Raw genomic sequence first — 18,372 nt, 5'->3', positions numbered from 1 at the left:
GCTGGGCATGGTGGCACATGCTTGTAGTCCAAACTACTCTGGAGGCTAAGGCAGGAGAATCGTTGGAACCCAGGAGACAGAGGTTGCAGTGAGCCGAGATCATGCCACTCACTGCACTCCAGACTGGGTGACAAAGTGAGACTCTGTTAAAGAAAAAAAAAAAAAAAAGGCTGGGCACGGTGGCTCAGGCCTGTAATCCCAGCACCTTGGGAGGCCAAGGCGGGCAGATCATGAGGTCAAGAGATCGAGACCATCCTGGCCAACATGGTGAAACCCCGTTTCTACTAAAAATACAAAAATTATCTGGCCGTGGTGGCATGTGCCTGTAATCCCAGCTACTCACGAAGCTGAGGCAGGAGAATCGCTTGAACCAGGGAGTTGGAGGTTACAGTGAGCCGAGATCACGCCACTGCACTCCAGCCTGGCGACAGAGTGAGACTCTGTCTCAAAATAAATAAATAAATAAATAAATAAATAAATAAATAAATAAATAAAATAAAATAAAGTTATTGCCTCTGATTTACTTGTTCTTGCAAGCTGTTTTGCATATTTCCAGTTAGTTTAGTAATCTCATACGGGGAGTCTGACAGAAACACTCCCTTATAATCTTCATGTTTAATATCTTTTTTTCTTTTGAGACCGAGTCTCGCTCTGTCGCCCAGGCTGGAGTGCAGTGGTGCAATCTCTGCTCACTGCAACCTCCTCCTCCCCGGTTCAAGCGATTCTTCTGCCTCAGCCTCCCGAGTAGCTGGGACTACAGACACACGCCATCATGCCCAGTTTTGTATTTTTAGTAGAGACGGGGTTTTGTTTTGTATTTTTAGTAGAGACAGGGTTTCACCATATTGGCCAGGCTGGTCTCGAACTCCTGACTTTGTGATCTGCCTGCCTTGGCCTCCTGAAGTCCTGGAATTACAGATGTGAGCCACCATGCCCAGCCAAGTTTAATATCTTAAATTGTAAAATGATTATAAATGACCTTTTAAATGGCCATGTTTTAAAACAGAGAAAAATAATCAGAATTTAAGTAAACAATTTTTCCGGTTTATTTTTTATTGATCCAATATTCAACTTATACAAATTTTATACTAAATATTTTTTAGTTAAAATAAAGTAGGCTTTGGGGATAAAACCCAGTGGACTGGTGCTTAGCCTCCGTATTTCCCTTTCCTATTAAAAAAAAAAGTTTAGGGAAGACATGTGTTCTTCTAGCCTAGCAAACTGTGCTAAAATTGGAAAGACTTCATATCCAAAAAGGGAATCATTTATGATACGTGAATCATTCATATAGATATTTAAACTGTTGGAAAATTTTAGGGAATGATGCCAAATCTTTACGCAAGACTAAGTTAATATTTTTCAATATGTGCTATTTCTTTTTCCTCTAATCCTTCAAATAATTTCAGGCATTTTTTCCTAATTAATATCATATATTATTTTGTTTGAGTTTTTCAAATAGGGGTATTAGAAAATATAGCAAAGGTATTTATATTAGCAAAGATAGGACTTAAGGACAGTGACTGATTCTCATGGTTCCTGGGGTTGTATAAGATATCTAGAAGCTGACTTAGGTATGGTCTCTCAGACCCCTAACATTCCTCTCATCCAAAAAAAAAACACCCTACTTTGATGATACGTTCTAGTAAAAACAAAACTGTTTGAATGTCAGCATTGAAGTAAAAGATGTAAGAAGCAGATAATTTCAATAAAATTTTTTTTTTATTGAAAATCACAGTTCTCTTTGTTCTCAGTTCTATATTGCAATGGTTATGAGAGTGGGCTCTCTGAAGCCCTAACTTAAAATTTGATTCCTAGATTCATCCTAATAGCTGTATAATTATAGGAAAATTGTGTAACCTCTCTTTTTAACTGTTTCCACATCTGTAAATGAGGTAATGAGTATTTATGTCATAGGAGTATTCTAAAGGTTAAATACATAAGTGTAAGCAAGAACCCTTAGATAGTGCCTAGCACATAAGAGCTCAATAAATGTTAGCTATTGTTGTTATTGTTAAGGAAGTATTAAAATGTCATAATTAAGATACAAGAATTTGTTTAAATATTTTGATACCACTGAATTTAAGAAGCCCATTAATGAGACAAAATACAAAAACTAAACGTGTATTTCAATGAGACCAAATGCAACCTTAAAGTGAGTTGGCTATGAAAAAAAAAATCTATTTGCCCAGGAAGTGGAAATGGTAGGAATTTGTAAGGCAAATTTTTATAAGTCTTTCAATAGTTTAGTATTCTGTGAAATAATTATAAATAATTTAAAATAAATTATAATAGCCTATAATTGTTTATTTTTATAATATTTCATAAAAAATTTATGAGCAGAACCTATATTTACAACTAATATACTACAATATTAGTAGAAAAGCCCAAGACTTTATTTGATAGGAGTTATCAGCCATAATTACCTTAATTTTGAAGTGCTATTAGATTTTTTAATAAAAGTGTTTAATGGCATATTTTATCTCTTTATTTACTTTAATAGATTCAGAGACGATGGCGAGGTTATAGAGTTCGGAAATACCTCTTTAATTATTATTATTTGAAAGAGTACCTAAGGGTCGTTTCAGAGACCAACGATGCAATTAGGTAAGTAGTGCAATCATCCATTCACTAGGGAAAACTTTGGAAAGATTACTCAATAGATGTTGATCAACACCATATTTAGAAATATTTTTTTGTTTTAGATGGAGTCTTACTCTGTTGCCTAGTCTGGAGTGCAGTGGCGCAATCTCGGCTCACTGCAATCTCCTCCTCTTGGGTTCAAGCAATTCTCCTGCCTCAGACTCCTGAGTAGGTGGGATAACAGGCGCCCACTACCACGGCTGGCCAATTTTTTTCTGTTTTTTAGTAGAGACAGGGTTTCACCATATTGGTCAGGCTGGTCTCGAGCTCCTGACCTTGTGATCCGCCCACCTTGGCCTCCCAAAGTGCTTGGATTACAGGCGTGAGCCACCACGCCCGGCTAAAAATACTTTCTAAAAGTCAGTGTTTAGGCAGACATTTTTGATAAAAAATATATATATGATTCTATTTACCTTAATTTATTATTATTATATTTAAAAAATCTTGTATCCTTCACTGCAAGTTATTTATGTGTGTAGTATCTTGTATATTTATTTATGTGTGTAGTATCTTGGTCCTATACAAAATAGTTTCAGGAAAATTATTTCATGATGAGATGAATTTATCTGTAAAACGATCTAGAGATGCAACATTAAATATGAAACGCCTCAGATGCATTTGAGAAACATGTTCCATAGCAAGAACTTGCCTCTCCTAGAATAAAATGTCATGAAACATATTAAAAAGGTCTGTTCACTGTCAGTTTTGATTTGTTTAAACACATAGGAGGATAGGACATAGATTTAGGATATGGGATCTGTAGAATTATGCAAAGTAAAGGCATCATAATATTACTCAGCCAGCTTTTCCAAAGTTCTATATGTTAAGTTTCCATATTACTTTGAAAATAGTTTTTTCCTCCTGTGATATGCCCCATTCTAATAACATATAAATGACCATATGCATATAGCACATTTTGATAAAAAAGAAATACTAATTAATAATAGTTGGTATTTATAGAATAGTCTCACTTCAAAATATTTTCTACATATATCATATATCATCTTATTTTACTCTTTTTTTTTTTTTTGAGACGGAGTCTTCCTCTGTCATGCAGGCTGGAGTGCAGTGGCACGATCTTGGCTCACTGCAACCTCTGCTTCTGGGGTTCAAGTGATTCTTGTGCCTCAGCCTCTCCAGTAGCCGGGATTACAGTTGCATACCACCACGCCCAGCTAATTTTTATATTTTTAGTAGAGATGGGGATTTCGCCATGTTGGCCAGGCTGGTCTTGAACTCCTGACCTCAGGTGATCTGCCCACCTCGGCCTCCCAAAGTGTTGGGATTACAGGCGTGAGCCACTGCGCCCAGCCCCTTATTTTACTCTTCAAAGTCTTTGAACTAAAGAGAACAAGTAATTGGCAATAAATTATTAAAATAAAAGTTTTGTCTGAGACCCTAAAATAATATATAAGATATATATGAAAACTAATTTCCCGACTACTAACTTTCTCACATATGTTTTGAATATAAAGGGATCTGGTCTTTGAGGATTACCTATAGAGAAATTTGTTAATTTGATTTCTTTGGAAAGAGAGCAGTTAAGGTGGGAAGGCTTCAATAGGATTTAGTCGATTGGAGAAGTTGGAAAATTCAGAAACACATGAATCATAGGGGACTGCTGCTTAATTTCTTCTTGAAACATCTAAAATTCTAAAGACTGGCTGGCTGTCTACAAATGGCTGACTTCAGCTTGTCAGGAGGAAGAGCTAGTAGAGTTTGCAAGAGAGAAGAAATACGTGCAGGGCTGGAACTAGGGTAAGACAAGTGAGGCTTTTAAGGGAGGGAGGTGCTCACTCTCAGGGTCACACAGTTATCAACCTTGAACTTTCATAACCCCAAGAGTGAGTATGTCCTTCAATTCTGCACTTCAGGGGCCTTACTTGCTTCACTCTTGTCTGAGCCCTGAATAGAAGAAAGTCAAGGAGGCAAATAGGTGAAGAGGTGGTTTGGGAAAGGTCTGAATCTTCTATTTGACAGATATTTCCAGTAATTCTTATTTTCCTCCTGATTTTAATAGGAATATCTCTAGTCATTAGAGAGTCTGGTATATCAGTGTTGTAATTTTGTTTTAGAGTGGTATTCTTTAGTATATTACAGAGCCATTCTATTATTTCTAGCTCTCTTAGAGTTTTTTAAACCAGGAATGGAAGTTGACTTTAGCAAATGCTTTTTTATCATCTATTGAAATAATTATATAGGATGTTTTTTCTTTTTTTAATATACTAACATGCATAGAGCTATATTCTGTTAATAGATGTACTAATATTAAACCATCATTTATTTTAGGAATACATCTAACCAGGCCATTGTTAATTATTCTTTTGAATTTTCACTAAATTATATGAGTATTTTATTTAGGATACTTACATCCTCTTCTGTATATGTGATTGGTTATACAGTGGCCCCTCTTATCCATGGTTTTGCTTTCTGCACTTTCAGTTATTCACAGTACAGTACAATAAGATATTTTGAGAGAGAACGAGAAAGAGTGAGCGAGAACACCCATTTGTATGATCTTTATTATAGTATATTGTTATACTTGTTCTATTTTATTTTTTGTTATTGACGCTAATCTCTTACTGTGCCTGATTTATAAATTAAACTTTATCATAGGTATGTATGTATGGGAGGAAACGTAGTATTTATAGGGTTCAATATTATCTGCAGTTTCAGGCAGCCACAAAGAGCCTTGGAACACATTCTCTGTAAATAACAGGGGACTAATGTAATTTTCTTTCTCATATTGCAATTGTCAGATCCTAGTGTCAGATTTTTGCCATATGTATTAAATGAATTAAGTAGATTTTTTGATATGGGGATTACTAGTCTTTGGAAGTTTAAAATAAATATTTTATAAAACTCCCTGGACCCAGAGCCTTTTGGGGAAGGTCAATCATTAACATTTCCAAACCTTAATTCAGGTTTTTATAAATTTATTAGAGTCCATTTTCTTTATTTCCAGATAATTATTAGTTCATTGACATTTAAATATATCTAATGTTATTTATGATATTTTAATTACAATATGTACTTTAGTTGTTTTAGTCCATTTCTCATTATTTACTTTGCTTATTTAAATACTTCTCTCTTTTGTTCTCAAAATTGTTAGGCTTATCTATATTTTTTAGAGAAACATCTCTCAGATTTTTTCTTTTAACTTGTTTTTGTTTCCTAATTAAATGTTTTGCTTTCATCTTTAAAAGACCCGTAATTTCTTTGTTTCACAAATAATACATGCCCCTTGTAGAAAAACTGAAAATATAGATAATGTAAAAGAAACTAAATAAAAAGTCATCTATAATTTCATCACTCAGAAATAAACACTATTAACTTTTTTTTTTTTTATTTTTTGAGACGGAGTCACGCCCTGTTGCCCAGTCTGGAGTGCAGTGGCACAATCTTGACTCACTGCAACCTCTGCCTCCTGGGTTCAAGCGATTCTCCTGCCACAGCCTCTGAGTAGCTGGGATTACAGGCGCCTGCCACCATGCCTGGTTAATTTTTGTATTTTCAGTAGAGATGGGGTTTCACCATGTTGGCCAGGCTGGTCTTAAACTCCTGACCTCAAGTGATCCGCCCGCCTCAGCCTCCTAAAGTGCTGGGATTACAGGTGTGAGCCAACGTGTCCAGCTCCATGATGGCTTTTAAATATTTTTTATTGTTGGAGATACAGTTGTTCTAAATTTTTGCTATTGTAAACATTGTATTATTTTAGTACTACTACTAGTTAATATGGAGTTTCTTACAGTTCTTGCATTCATTACTCTACTGCTTTTTTTAGTAATTAAAACGTTTAGGCTACGATTTGTTTCCATGTGTATTATTGTCCACATTTAATATATTTTTACATATAATGTTCTTATATTCTAATTGCATTTTTTATATTCTCTTTGAAATTCATTTTTCAATCTCCAGTGGCTTGGCTTTTTCTTGTAGTTTAAACATAAAACAAATGTATTTCTAGGTTTATTGTGTTATAGTCAGAAAATACATTTGGTGCAATTATTACCTCAGGAAAATTATTTAGTTTTTCACCTTTTATACACAGTCACATACCACATAATGATGTTTCGGTCAATGACGTCTGACATTTATGACGGTGGTGCTATAAGATTATGATACTATACTTTTACTGTACCTTTTTTATGTTTAGATATGTTTAGATACACAAATAGTTACCGTTGTATTACAATTACATATAGTATTCAGTTCAGCATCATGCTGTACAGGTTTGTAGCCTCGGAGCCATAAGCTATACCTAGGTGTGTAGTAGGCTATACTATCTAGGTTTATGTAAGTACACTCTATGATGTATGCACGATGATGAAATTGCTTAAGGATGCATTTCTCAGACTGTATCTCTGTCATTAGTTAAGCAACCCATGACTGTATTATTTTGTTTTGGGTATTCTCTTAAAGGCAAATGAATAGATTCTGTTTTCTTACCCAAGCTAAGTTTTTGTATTTTAATTGAGCAATAAAATGTTTACTTTCGTTATTGTAACTGTTTAACTCTTTCTAACTTATCTTGCTTTATGTTTCTGCTTTTTCTGTTTCCTTTTATATATAAACTATGATTAACATTATACATATTAGAATCATGGCCCTTCTGCACCTCATCTTCAGCTTCACTGAAAATTGAACTTAACTCTTAACTTTTAAAACCGGAGGGCCAGGCACAGTGGTGCATGCCTGTAGTCCCAACTACTTGGGAGGCTGCGGCAGGAGGGTCACTTGAGCCCAGGAGTCTGAGGCCGTAGTGAGGTGTGATTGTATCACTGCCCTCCAGCTGGGGCAACAGAATGAGACTCTTTCTCTAAAAAAATATAAATAAACAAAAATATTTGAAAAAAAAAAGCTGGTTATCTTTCCCCTCCCTGCTATTTAACACAGAAATTTCTGGAGGCTTCTTTCCACCAAAACACCTACTCTTTAAATATAGGCTTCTATCATCTCTTGCCTGGACTCTTAATTAAGCAAGAACATTTTAACAGTTCTCTTTTCTTTTGGTTTTGCCATTCTTCAAAACAGTGTTAAGAGAGATCTCTTTTAAGTCATTTTTCTCTGCTTCAAATCCATCAAACTCTCCCTGTTGCTTTTAGCATGTTACATATTTTAGACTGTCACATAGGTCGACAGCCCCATCTTCAAATGCTCACCCATTCTGAATGTCTTATCAATTTTTAGAAGCGTCATGTTTCCTGAGACTTCCAAGCCTTTGCACATGCCATTCTCCTAATCCCTCATCTGCCATGTCAACTGCTCATCATTCTTTATGTTGCTGCTTAAATGTTGATAGAGTTGGGCCACTCCTCATCTGCATGTCCGGAGACTCTCAAACAAAGCTATCTTATGCCTTCTGTCTTATGGTATTATAATTACTTATGTGTTTGTCTTTACCTTTATATTATGAAATCGGTGGGTGAAAGGAGCTGACACTTGAACACCCTGTCTTAATTATCTTTGAAATCTCAGTGTCTAGCACAGTTACTGATATATAGTAAGTCCAAGGTAATATTTGCTGACTAAAAGCTTACTGAATGAAAGAATGAATGAGATTAGATGAAACTCCATTATAATTTTCACTTTGTCAAGCAGCTGCAATTTTGAGAATATTGCTTTTTTCTGTCTTAATAAGTCATGATTTAATACTTATTTAACAACTACTTTGTGGGTCAGGTACTAGGTTAAATGTTGTGGATACAATGATTAACATGGTAGATTCCAGTTAGCCTTTATAGAGCTTAAAGCTTAGTAGAGCAAAATTACAATATAATCATCACAAAACAGATAGCATTTATGATGTCTTTTTTTTTTTTTTTTTGAGACAGAGTCTTGCTCTGTCTCCCAGGCTGGAGTGCAGTGGTGCAATGTCGGCTTACTGCAATCTCTGCCTCCCGGGTTCAAGTGCTCCTGCCTCAGCCTCCCGAGCAGCTGGGACTACAGGTGTGTGCCACCAAGTCCGGCTAATTTTCATATTTTTAATAGAGATGAGGTTTTGCCATGTTGGCCAGGCTGGTCTCAAACTCCTGGCCTCAGGTGATCTGGCCACCTTGGCTTCCCAAAGTGCTGGGATTACAGGTGTGAGCCACTGCACGATGTCTTTTTATGTGCCAGAAATTATACTAAATTCTGAGAACTATTACAGGCAAGTACAAGACAATGTTCTCAAAAATCTCTGACTTTCAGAGATCACTCTATCCTCTAATATTCAAAATAAATATCGTTTAATCAGTCCTTCAAACTGGGATCCAGTGCACCTTCCCTTTCAATATCTCCTAGTTCTGAAGTAGCTTTTCTCTCTATTTATTTTCCTGATGGCATGTTTCAGTTGAATTCCCATTTTAACTCTGTATTTCACTCACCTTTTGCATTTACCTTCTGCATTTTTCATTGCTTCCTTCTCCATTTTTGATCCTAGTCACCCCATACCATCATAGAAGCCTGTTGTGAGCTTCATTTCACTACAGGCTTTTTTTTGTTTTTTTGTTTTTTGTTTTTTTTTGAGACGGAGTTTTGCTCTTGTCACCCAGGCTGCAGTGCAATGGCTCAATCTCAGCTCACTGCCACCTCCGCCTCCCAGGTTTAAGTGATTCTCCTGCCTCAGCCTCCTAGTAGCTGGGATTACAGGTGTGCACCACCACACCAAGCTAATTTTTATAATTTTAGTAGAGACAGGGTTTCACCATGTTGGTCAGGCTGGTCTCAAACTCCTGACCTCGGGTGATCTACCCGCCTCGGCCTCCCAAAGTGCTGGAACTACAGTCATGAGCCACCACACCCGGACTTTAGGTTTTCAGAACTCTGACTTTACATATATTAAGCACTCTCATTCTATCCTCCATATCTACCTTACATTTAATCTTTAATATTTTCCATCAGCTTACATCTTTAAACTTTATTCTGGATAATTTCTTAAGATACAGCTTCTATCTTGCTAATTCTCTTTCTTTTGCCAATCCATAGAGTTAATTTTGATGACTATATTTTTCATTTCTAAAAAGTACTATTTGGTCCTTTTTAAAATTTGCCTAATCATTCTAAAATAATCTTATGTTGTTTGTTGTAAGATTTTATTTTAAAAGATTTAAATAATCAAATATTTATATTCTGCGTCTGATCATTGTAATATTGTTCCGGTTGTTTGTATCATATTTCCTGATTTTTTTCTCGATGTATTTACCATTACAAACATTTTGAGTTCACAGTAAGCTGAACTTCATCTATAACAACCCTAAAGGCATAAATTGGCACAGTTTTCCTCTAGAGAGTAGTTACGTCTGTCTTCCTTAAGCTATAAGATGCTACTGATCTAGAATCACTCTAGTCCCCTTAGAAAGTATTGGCTTAATATGAAAGGCTCAGGTTTCTTTCCCACTCCTATGCCATCAAATCTTCTGAACTCATCATGCGAAAGTGTCTGCCCCAAGGTTACCTGACTTTGAAATTTGCTTGCAGGTGACTCCTTCTTGTTTTTTTTTGTTGTTGTTTTTGTATTCTTTTGTTTCAAGACAGTCTTGCTCTGTCACCCAGGCTGGAGTGCAGTGGCAGGATCTCAGCTCACTGTAACCTCTGCCTCCCAGGTTCAAGTGATTCTCCTGCCTCAGCCTCCTGAGTAGCTGGGACCACAGGCATGTGCCACCATGCTAATTTTTGTATTTTTAGTAGAGGCTGGTGTTGAACTCCTGACCTCAGGTGATCCGACTGCCTTGGCCTCCCAAAGTGCTGGGATTACAGGTGTGAGTCGCCACAACTGGCCTCATTGTTTTGCTCATTTTGTTTTCATTGTCCTTGGAAGATTTTCATTACTTTCTTGGAATCCAGAAATGCATTACAATGTATATGTTGATCTTCTCCAGGATCTAACTGTATTACAAGAAGATTCTTGAGAACAGCTAATTTGCAATCCTGCTGAAAGCGGAAGTCTCATTTCTTCTTTTATTTCAGTAGTATTTCCAAATTTATTACATTATGATGAGAAAATGACATCTGTTCTATTTCTACTGTTTAAACTTTGTTGGGAATCTCTTTGTGACCTAATATATGGTGAATTTTAAAAATACACGGACTTTGAAAATAAAATATATTATCTTTTTATAGTATAGAGCTCAAATTTTGTTCTTTAATAGTTAAGATTTTTCGATTTTCTATAACTTTTTTTTAAAAAAACAAAAAACATTTATTTCTCAAGGGCTTAGAGAGGTAAATTTGAACAACAAAAATCTTTAAAGTGTATTTTATCATGCTTTTATTTATATTTCCTATAATGGAAGATTGCTTTATGAAGTTTGGTGCTAAGGTAATGGTTAATAGATATTCATGACTTAAATCTTCTTCTCTATAGTATTCTTCTTTGTGTTATTTATTTTATTTGCCCTTTATTCAACCTTTTGTGAAATCAAGATTCATACCTTGCTAAGTTTTATATGCATTTTCTTAGTGACTCTTCACCATTTTTTTTCTTACCTTCAAATTATCAAATTTGATTTAGAGACCAGGAGTGGTGGCTCACACCTGTAATCCCAGCATTTTGGGAGACCGAGGCAGGCAGATCACCTGAGGTCAGGATTTCAAGACCAGCCTGGCCAGCATGGTGAAACCCCGTCTCTACTAAAAGTACAAAAATTAGGCTGGGCACAGTGGCTCACACCTGCAATCTCAGCACTTTGGGAGGCTGAGGTGGGCAGATCACCTTGGGAGTTTGAGACCAGCCTGGCTAACATAGTAAAACCCTGTCTCTACTAAAAATACAAAAATTAGCTGGGCATGGTGGTGCCCACCTGTAATCACAGCTACTCGGGAGGCTGAGGCAGGAGAATCCATTTGAATCTGGGAGGCAGAGTTTGCAGGGAACTGAGGTCCTGCCACTGCACTCCAGCCTGGGCAACAGAGTGAGGCTCCATCCCCCTCCCACCAAAAAAAAATTAGATTTAGAGTGTCAGAATGTGGCTGGGATTTCTCTGTCATCCAAATAAGAGGGCCGTTTTCTTTCCTTAAAAAAAAAAAGTTAACCTTTGTCTTTGATACAATTGTAAATTCACGTGCAGTTGTAAAAAAAAATACAAAGAAATTCTATGTTAACTCAATACCAACATCTTGCAGAACTATAGTACAATATCACAGCCAAGATGTTGACCTTGATACAAGCCATCAATCTTATTCAGGTTTTCCCAGATTTACTTTGTGTGTGTGTGTGTGTATGTGTGTGTGTGTGTGTGTGTGTGTGTGTGTAGTTAGGTCTATGCTAGTTTATGACATGTCCAGTTTTATATATCTCCCACTAGAGCCAACACACAGAACAGTTTTCATCTCCCGAATATCCCTTGTGTTGCCCTTTTATAACCACATTCACTTCTATTCTACCACACTCCCCTCACACCATCCCTAACTTCTGCCAACCATTAATCTGTTTGCCATTTCTATAATTTTGTCATTTCAAGAATATTATATAAATGGAGTTATACTGTTATGTCAAACATTTTATGATTGACTTTTTTTCCACCCAGCATTGTTCCCTAAAAATTTGCTCAAGTTGTTGCATGTATTGATATTTCCTTTTGATTGCAGAGTACTAGTCCACCTTGTGAATGTTTGATTAACCATTTACCCATCGAAGGATGTCTGGGTTGTTTCTATTTTGGAGATTTTATGAATGAAGCTACTACAAACATAGTGTACAGATTTTATGTGAGCACATATTTCTATTTTTTTGGAATAAATACCCAAGGGTGCAAGTATTGGGCCCTATGGTAATTGCATATTTAGTTTTACAGGGAACTGTAAAACTGTTTTCCTGAGCAGCTGTACCATTTTACATTCCCACCAGGAATGTGTGAGTGTTCCAGTTTCTCTGTGTCTTCACCAGTATTTATTATTTTTGTGTTTAAAAATTTTAGCCACTCTGATAGGTATGTACTGATACATTCATGAGGTTGTAATTGCATTTCCCTAATGACTAAGAAAGTTTAATACCTTTTCATGTGTTTATTTGCCATTTGCATATTCTTTTTTGAGAAATGTCTTTTCACGTGTTTTGCCCATTTTCTAATTAGATTATATTTTTATGGTTGAGATTTTGGGAGTTTCTAAAATTGTATTCTGGATGCATTTTTTTCAAATATGTGGTTTGAAAATATTTTCTTCCAATGTGTAGCTTGCCTTTTCATTCTCTTAGTATGATCTTTTCACAGAACATAACTTTTTAATTTTAATGGCATACAGTTTTTGAATATTTCCTTCTATGAATCATTATTTTGGAGTCTAGTCTAAGATCGCTTTGTCTGTCCCTAGATCCCAAAGATTTTCTCCTTTTTTTTTCCTAAAAGTTTTATTGTCGCCCATTCTACGTTTGTTTGTGATTCATTTTTAGTTCATTTGTGACAATGGGTATCTAATTGTTCTAGCACCATTTTTTGAAGATGCTATCTTTCCTTCATTGAATTGCTTTTGCACCTTGTCAAAAACAAGGTAGGTATAATTATGTGGGTCTATTTTTGGACTTTCCCTTCTGTCCTTTTTGTTTATGTGTCTATCCCACTGACAAAACACACTATCTTATCTACTGTAACTATATAATAAACCTTAACGTTGGGCAGGGGGATTCCTTTCACTCTATTTTTTTTCAAGGTTGTTTTTATTTATTCTCAGCCTTTTGCTTTTCCCTATGTATTTTAGAATAAGGTTATATATGTCTACAAAAAACTTGGCTGGAATTTTGTTAGGAATTTAATTAAATCTGTGGACCAATTTGGGAAGAATTGATTCATTTTCTTTTAAAAATAAGTTATATTCACTTATACTTATTGGTATTGTACATGTGTGTTGTCTTAGTTCTATTACTTTCTTGCTATAGGTTTTCATGGTCAGGCTTTCAGCATATGTATGGCCTATGTATATATGCTTTAAATCTAATAATTTGGAAAATTTAAGCCTATTTTTAGTTCTGATAGATATCTTATTTTCTTAAAAGCATTTTCAGTATTTATGTTTCAACAAAATCTATTGAATAGAGTTTGATTGAATACACACCCATAGTTTTACATATTTTTATCCTTAGACATAATGTGACCTGTCAGTTTATACGTACATTTTTTTTCTTTTTTCTTTTTTTTTTGAGTTGAAGTCTTGCTCTGTTGCTCAGCCTGGAGTGCAATGGTGCGATCTCTGCTCACCTCACCCTCCACCTCCCAGGTTCAAGCGAATCTCCTCTGAGGCTACAGGCATGCACCACCATGGCTAATTTTTGTTTTGTTTTGTTTTTCTAGTAGAGACGGGGTTTCACCATGTTGGCCAGGCTGGTCTGGAACTTCTGACCTCAAGTGATCCACCCACCTCAGTCTCCCAAAGTGTTGGGATTATGGGTATGAGGCACCGCACCCGGCCTATACATACGTTTTTAAATATCATGAAATTATTTTTCAATTGTATATTTGAGTTTTTTGGATTATTTATATTATTTATTTATTTTTTGAAACAGGTTCTTGCTCTGTCATCCAGGCTGGAGTGCAGCGATGCAATCTCAGCTTATTACAACCTCCGCCCCCTGGGTTCAAGTGATTCTTGTGTCTTAGCCTCCCGAGTAGCTGGGACTATAGGCGTGTGCCACCACGCCTAGCTAGTTTTTGTATTTTTTGTACAGATGGGGTTTCACCATGTTGGCCAGGCTAGTCTCAAACTCCTGACCTCAAGTGATTCATTGCCTTGGCCTCCCAAAGTGCTGGGATTACAGGCATGAGCCACCGCACCTGGACTATTCATATATATATATGTGTGTGTGTGTATATATATGTGTGTGTATATATGTGTGTGTGTGTATATATATATATATATATATAATTATTTTATTTTGTTTTATTTATTTATTTTTTTCCTTTGAGACTGAGTTTTGCTCTTGTTGCCCAGGCTGGAGTGCAATGGCGTGATCTCGGCTCATTGCAACTTCCACCTCCCGGGTTCAAGCGATTCTTCTGCTTCAGTCTCCCAAGTTGCTGGGATTACAGGCACCAACCACCATGCCTGGCTAATATTTTGTATTTTTAGTAGAGACGGGGTTTTGCCATGTTGGACAGGCTGGTCTTGAACTCCTGACCTCAAGTGATTCACCTACCTCGGCCTCCCAAAGTGCTGTGATTAGAGATGTGAGCCATCATGCCTGGCTTATATTATTTTTGTTTCATGTTTATTTCTTAGGTTTGCCTGGTATTATGGCTTTTATTGGTGCTCTCATTGTCTGATTTTCAACGTCTATTATTTTCTTTATACACTTTCATTTCCATTTTGTCTTGGTCACTTTTCTTAAATCTGCTCTCAATGTGCTTTTCTGTGCTTTCAGCATTATCTATTCTTTTTGCTCTTTCCAATGGAAACTTCATTTCTATGATGACTATATTTTTCAGTTGTGACTTTAGTTCTATCATCCTTTTCTTTTTGGAAATTATAAATAATGCAGAAATGTATAAAACTTAATATTATAAATCCTTAGAGGCAATCACTAAAATTTGGTGTATATATATATGCAGATAATGTTTTCTAGTTTGACTATTTATACAAAAATAACATGTAATAATGCTTTGTGTACTTAAAATTTTACGTAAATGCTATCTTGTCACATGTTTAAGTGTTCTATAATTAAACCTTTTTTAACTAACTTAACATGTTTGCAAATTCTATTTGTACACATAAATTTTGTTTATTTAATTGCCATATTTTATTGATTCCTTGAACTTAACACAGAACTGATATATATGGGTCACCACTAATGTCTAAGCTTTATTCTAATTTTTTAAATTACCCTTGCTTTTTCTTGAATTATCTTTTTTGTTGTTGTTACTACATCAGTTCCCCTTTTCTTTTCCCACCCATTTGGAAGGTATATAATCCAAATTCTTTCTTCTACTGATAACCCTCAAATTTTAACATACTGTATATTTACCTTCTTTCTCCTTTAAACGATAAAGCATAGAATACATTAAATATGACCCTCTATGTATCTTTCACTTTTTTTTTTATTCATTTCTGCTTCCTCTGTCTTTTTTTTTTTTTTTTATTGTACTTTAGGTTTTAGGGTACATGTGCACAATGTGCAGGTTTGTTACATATGTATCCATGTGCCACGTTGATTTCCTGCACCCATTAACTCGTCATTTAGCATTAGGTATATCTCCTAATGCTGTCCCTCCCCCCTCCCCCCACCCCACAACAGTCCCCAGAATGTGATGTTCCCCTTCCTGTGTCCATGAGTTCTCATTGTTCAATTCCCACCCATGAGTGAGAACATGCGGTGTTTGGTTTTTTGTCCTTGCGATAGTTTACTGAGAATGATGGTTTCCAGTTTCATCCATGTCCCTACAAAGGACACGAACTCATCATTTTTTATGGCTGCATAGTATTCCATGGTGTATATGTGCCACATTTTCTTAATCCAGTCTATCGTTGTTGGACATTTGGGTTGGTTCCAACTCTTTGCTATCGTGAATAGTGCCGCAATAAACATACGTGTGCATGTGTCTTTATAGCAGCATGATTTATAGTCCTTTGGGTATATACCCAGTAATGGGATGGCTGGGTCAAATGGTATTTCTAGTTCTAGATCCCTGAGGAATCGCCACACTGACTTCCACAATGGTTGAACTAGTTTACAGTCCCACCAACAGTGTAAAAGCGTTCCCATTTCTCCACATCCTCTCCAGCACCTGTTGTTTCCTGATTTTTTAATGATGGCCATTCTAACTGGTGTGAGATGGTATCTCACTGTGGTTTTGATTTGCATTTCTCTGATGGCCGGTGATGATGAGCATTTCTTCATGTGTTTTTTGGCTGCATAAATGTCTTCTTTTGAGAAGTGTCTGTTCATGTCCTTTGCCCACTTTTTGATGGGGTTGTTTGTTTTTTTCTTGTAAATTTGTTTGAGTTCATTGTAGATTCTGGATATTAGTCCTTTGTCAGATGAGTAGGTTGCAAAAATTTTCTCCCATTCTGTAGGTTGCCTGTTCACTCTGATGGTAGTTTCTTTTGCTGTGCAGAAGCTCTTTAGTTTAATTAGATCCCATTTGTCAATTTTGGCTTTTGTTGCCATTGCTTTTGGTGTTTTAGACATGAAGTCCTTGCCCACGCCTATGTCCTGAATGGTATTGCCTAGGTTTTCTTGTAGGATTTTAATGGTTTTAGGTCTAACATTTAAGTCTTTAATCCATCTTGAATTAATTTTTGTATAAGGTGTAAGGAAGGGATCCAGTTTCAGCTTTCTACATATGGCTAGCCAGTTTTCCCAGCACCATTTATTAAATAGGGAATCCTTTCCCCATTTCTTGTTTTTGTCAGGTTTGTCAAAGATCAGATAGTTGTAGATATGCGGCATCATTTCTGAGGGCTCTGTTCTGTTCCATTGATCTATATCTCTGTTGTGGTACCAGTACCATGCTGTTTTGGTTACTGTAGCCTTGTAGTATAGTTCGAAGTCAGGTAGCATGCAAAAAGAGTCCAGGACCTGATGGATTCACAACTGAATTCTACCAGAGGTACAAGGAGGAACTGGTACCATTCCTTCTGAAACTATTCCAATCGATAGAAAAAGAGGGAATCCTCCCTAACACATTCTGTGAAGCCAGCATCGTCCTCATACCAAAGCCAGGCAGAGACACAACCAAAAAAGAGAATTTTAGACCAATATCCTTGATGAACATTGATGCAAAAATCCTCAATAAAATACTGGCAAACCGAATCCAGCAGCACATCAAAAAGCTTATACACCATGATCAAGTGGGCTTCATCCCTGGGATGCAAGGCTGGTTCAACATACGCAAATCAATAAATGTAATCCAGCATATAAACAGAACCAAAGACAAAAACCACATGATTATCTCAATAGATGCAGAAAAGGCCTTTGACAAAATTCAACAACCCTTCATGCTAAAAACTCTCAATAAATTAGGTATTGATGGGACGTATCTCAAAATAATAAGAGCTATATACGACAAACCCACAGCCAATATCATACTGAATGGGCAAAAACTGGAAGCATTCCCTCTGAAAACTGGCACAAGACAGGGATGCCCTCTCTCACCGCTCCTATTCAACATAGTGCTGGAAGTTCTGGCCAGGGCAATCAGGCAGGAGAAGGAAATAAAGGGTATTCAATTAGGAAAAGAGGAAGTCAAACTGTCCCTGTTTGCAGATGACATGATTGTATATCTAGAAAATCCCATTATCTCAGCCCAAAATCTCCTTAAGCTGATTAGCAACTTCAGCAAAGTCTCAGGATACAAAATCAATGTACAAAAATCACAAGCATTCTTGTACACCAATCACAAACAGAGAGCCAAATCATGAGTGAACTCCCATTCACAATTGCTTCAAAGAGGATAAAATACCTAGGAATCCAACTTACAAGGGATGTGAAGGACCTCTTCAAGGAGAACTACAAACCACTGCTCAATGGAATAAAAGAGGATACAAACAAATGGAAGAACATTCCATGCTCCTGGGTTGGAAGAATCAATATCGTGAAAATGGCCATACTGCCCAAGGTAATTTATAGATTCAATGCCATCCCCATCAAGCTACCAATGACTTTCTTCACAGAATTGGAAAAAACTACTTTAAAGTTCATATGGAACCAAAAAAGAGCCCGCATCGCCAAGTCAATCCTAAGCCAAAAGAACAAAGCTGGAGGTATCTTTCACTTTTTAATGAAAGAAAATTACTTTGGTTTTTACTTTATTTTTAAATTTG

General features: G+C 36.3%; 1 protein-coding gene across 1 annotated transcript in view; it reads left to right on the top strand.

Moving 5' to 3' along the window:
• SPATA17 (spermatogenesis associated 17) overlaps positions 1 to 18,372 on the top strand; it is a 235,765-nt gene that overhangs the window by 52,223 nt on the left and 165,170 nt on the right. The window contains exon 5 of the mRNA XM_030812868.1: positions 2,501 to 2,604. Within this exon, the coding sequence (XP_030668728.1) occupies positions 2,501 to 2,604 (104 nt within the window). The remainder of the gene's footprint in view (positions 1 to 2,500; positions 2,605 to 18,372) is intronic.

Source organism: Nomascus leucogenys, chromosome 5 (genome assembly GCF_006542625.1).
Source record: "Nomascus leucogenys isolate Asia chromosome 5, Asia_NLE_v1, whole genome shotgun sequence".
Classification (NCBI taxonomy): Eukaryota; Metazoa; Chordata; class Mammalia; order Primates; family Hylobatidae; genus Nomascus; species Nomascus leucogenys.
The sequence above is the reverse complement of the archived record's forward strand: the minus strand, read 5'-3'. Positions and strand labels throughout refer to the sequence as shown.